General features: G+C 45.3%; 1 protein-coding gene across 1 annotated transcript; it reads left to right on the top strand.

Annotated features, from left to right (window-relative positions):
- Positions 1 to 252: 252 nt before the first annotated feature.
- On the top strand, positions 253 to 3152 carry LOC121966827 (methanethiol oxidase-like). Its single transcript, XM_042516896.1, has 3 exons — positions 253 to 460; positions 1633 to 1753; positions 1849 to 3152. Exons 1-3 carry the CDS (start codon positions 293 to 295, stop codon positions 2220 to 2222), a joined length of 663 nt encoding a protein of 220 aa, XP_042372830.1. The 5' UTR covers positions 253 to 292; the 3' UTR covers positions 2223 to 3152.
- Positions 3153 to 3277: the final 125 nt, after the last annotated feature.

Below are 3277 nucleotides of genomic sequence, written 5' to 3'. Positions count from 1 at the left end.
TATATATGTATTTTTTTTCCTGTAACATACTTTTAAATATAAAAGAAATATCTATAATTTGCAGGACATTTTTCCTCTTTATTTGGATAATTTTCTCATCACTTTTATAACTTTTTTATTAATTTCTTACAGTTTGTCATTTCCTTTTTTCCTCATATTTTCAAAAGGGTAAAATAGTTTGTGAAAGACGTCTGAACACAGCAAAAGAAAACTGATGTGGATCCAGGTTTCTAAACAGTTTATCTGTAGTGACCTTTGACCTTTGCCCGTGCAGGTTATCCACCGCCTGCCGATGCCGAACCTACGTGACGAGCTGCATCACTCCGGCTGGAACGCCTGCAGCAGCTGCTTCGGCGACGCCTCCAAGAAGAGAAACCGCCTGATCCTCCCGTCGCTCATCTCCTCCAGAGTCTACGTGATCGACGTGGGGACGAACCCCAGAGCGCCGCGGATTCACAAAGTACGAGCAGCACTCAGAAATGTTTAGGCTCCGGCAGAGGGGCCCCGGGTGTTCGGAGAGATGGGAAAATGAGTTCTCCGGGGCCTCGTGGAGGGTTAATTCGACCCTGACCTTGCCTTATAAAAACAGCAGCTGTTTTCTTTAGATTCAGAGAAAGTGCAGAAGCTGGAGCCGAGCTGACACGGAGGAGGAAGAGCAGGGTCTATTGTCCTGAGGAGGATGAGGAGGAGGAGGAGGTTCATCCTGAGTTCAGACTGCGCGATAAACACTCGCACAGCTGTTTTTTAACACACTTAACATATTTGAGAGACCGAGTCGACGATGTGGGAAATGAGAAACGCTGCTGTGCTGGCTTCGGTCAGCCCGGTGAAATAACGAGAACACTCACGTTGGTCACTTTGCTGAGTCACGGTTTTGTTATTAAACAGTAAGCTCTCCTCAGAGACTTTAATCTACCTTTAAAAGGTGACGCTGCTTTTTAGACGGTTTGCGGCTCAACAGGATGTGAGTCATTACCTCCGAGTCTGAGCTCATGAGCTTTCGCACAAACATGATTGATTATTTCCCTCGGGTTGAATTCCTCTCCCGAGTGAAGGAGTTTGAGTATGTCCCGTCCTGCTCTTCGAGTCTGGCCGAAGTCTTCTGCCAGAAAGACTGCAGTAATCCAGGACGATGTGATGTTGTAATAATTTTCGTTTACGCCGAGGTCAGTTCTAGGCACGGACACGGGGGCTCCACCTGCCCACCAACACCCAAAGACAATTTTAGCCCCCAAAATTCTCACTTTGAGCTGTTATTGTCACTAAAGCAAGGATACTCGCCTCGCCTCTGCATGTTTCTAGGATTAAAGATAATTCCTCTGATTTTAGGACATTTGTAGGATTTTAGGAGAAGTCCTGAAAGTACAACTTAAAGGAAATCACAGACCGCCTGTCCGCCGTCACCTTGGTCTTCTCCGGAGAAAACGTGCAGCGTGCGTGTGGAGGGACGAATCAGTCCTTTGGGAGTGTTTGATCGTCATATCTAGACCTCCGGAGGGACGCTCAGAGCAGGGAGCCCGGTGTACACGGTGCGATTTTGGGCTGTCTCGGACAAAGATGACCATTATAAAAGAAACGTGGCGATATCTTCCCTTGTGACTCTAAAATAAGGTTATGTTTTTGTGTCTTCAGATGGTGGAGCCTGTTGATCTTTACTGGAAGTGCGGCCTGGCGAACCCTCACACCACCCACTGTCTGGGCAACGGTCAGATCATGATCAGCTGTATAGGAGACCCGTCCGGCAACGGAAAAGGTGAGAAAAACCACCGGACTGGATCGTAACCTCTCAGAAACTAGACCTCCAGCGGACAGTAGGCAGTATACCTACACCTGATGTCGTCTCCGCAGGTGGTTTCGTGCTGCTGGACGGCGAAACGTTTGAGGTGGTCGGTAACTGGGAGCACGCAGGAGAAGCAGCGCCCTTCGGATATGACTTCTGGTACCAACCTCGACACAATGTGATGATCAGCACCGAATGGGGAGCGCCCAAAGCGCTGGTCAACGGTTTTAATCCTGCACACGTCAAAGAGGGTGAGTCACATGGAAACATACTTTTTTTCTTTACTCTTTTCGTCCGGAGTCTTTTTTCTCGTTTTATCGTCATGAGCATTACGACAAAGAAATGTCGTATTGTGACCCTCGAAGTTATCGACTCTGATTTCAGTCAGACTCAAATCGCTGCCACCTGGGTCGAGGTCCTGCACCGGGCTGATGGTACCTGATGGGTAACCTGCAAAAAGCTCTGTAATGGCTAAATTTGTATTTATAAAAATTCAAAGGTTCGGGCCAGGGAAATATAAAATACACGCAGCTAGGAACCGTGAAAACAAAAATATGTATTTTTTTATTTTTCAGAAAAAACAATGAAAAATGATGTGCAGTATATGTGTAATATTTTGACATCTAAAATACTTTTTTCAAGCCATAATTTTAAAACCTTCGACCCCGTCGCCACATTCATCAGCGGTCTGACAGCGGTGAAAGCCCGCTGCGCCCGAACACGAGACCGTCTAGGAGCTGATTTCGGCCGACTGCGGTGAGAAAAGGTTGCAGCTGGAGGACAAAGTGGCAGCTCGCATTAACTTCGAGGCAACAAGGATCGTTTTGAGATTTCGTGGTGGTGGAAGAAGCGTGCTAAAATGTCTTCTAACCTGGCGGAGACTGTGCAGAATGTTTTCACCGTCCTGGTGTGTATCCAGGTGTCTTCGACAAAAAGACAGGTGACCTCTGGTTCTGACCTTTCCGGGTATAGGCGGGTCCTGGTTTTCAAAAATGGACCAGTGCAGGACTGATTTTCGGGAAGTTTCCACAGTAAGACTGCAGTCAGTGTGTTGGTGAAGCTCCATCCAGGTCATGGTAATTCTAGGTGCTATTGTTATGACCCCAGGGACGAGTATCACCGTCGCAGAGACGTAACCTGTACGCAGGTAAAAAGGAGCAATGAGGACACGCTGCGTCTCCTGTCCTTCCAGATTGCTTCTCTGATTGTTTTATTAACATGTTTTAAAATCATGTGAATACATTTCCGGCTGATGCATTTCTCTTTGCCGCGCTACAGTTACTTAATTAATTACTTAATAACATTAGTTTAGTGTTTTCTGTGATAAGAAAACATTAAAAGGCATTTGAGTTCAGTTCCCATAAAAAGACAGTAATAAATATACTAAAAAAACATCAGTATACTAAAAACAAACATAAATATACTGAAAATAAACAAATCTACTAAAAACAAACATAAATATACTAAAAACAAACATAAATATACTGAAAATAAACA

The sequence above is a fragment of the Plectropomus leopardus genome, unplaced genomic scaffold, assembly GCF_008729295.1.
Source record: "Plectropomus leopardus isolate mb unplaced genomic scaffold, YSFRI_Pleo_2.0 unplaced_scaffold26015, whole genome shotgun sequence".
Lineage (NCBI taxonomy): Eukaryota > Metazoa > Chordata > Actinopteri > Perciformes > Serranidae > Plectropomus > Plectropomus leopardus.
This window is presented reverse-complemented; position numbering and strand designations above follow the sequence as displayed.

Bases quoted from the DNA above. Each gene is read 5' to 3' on its own strand.
- LOC121966827 (XM_042516896.1), top strand. From the start codon at position 293: ATGCCGAACCTACGTGACGAGCTGCATCACTCCGGCTGGAACGCCTGC. The intron at 461-1,632 runs GTACGAGCAGCA...TTGTGTCTTCAG, and splicing joins GAGCGCCGCGGATTCACAAA to ATGGTGGAGCCTGTTGATCT. The intron at 1,754-1,848 runs GTGAGAAAAACC...TCGTCTCCGCAG, and splicing joins CCCGTCCGGCAACGGAAAAG to GTGGTTTCGTGCTGCTGGAC.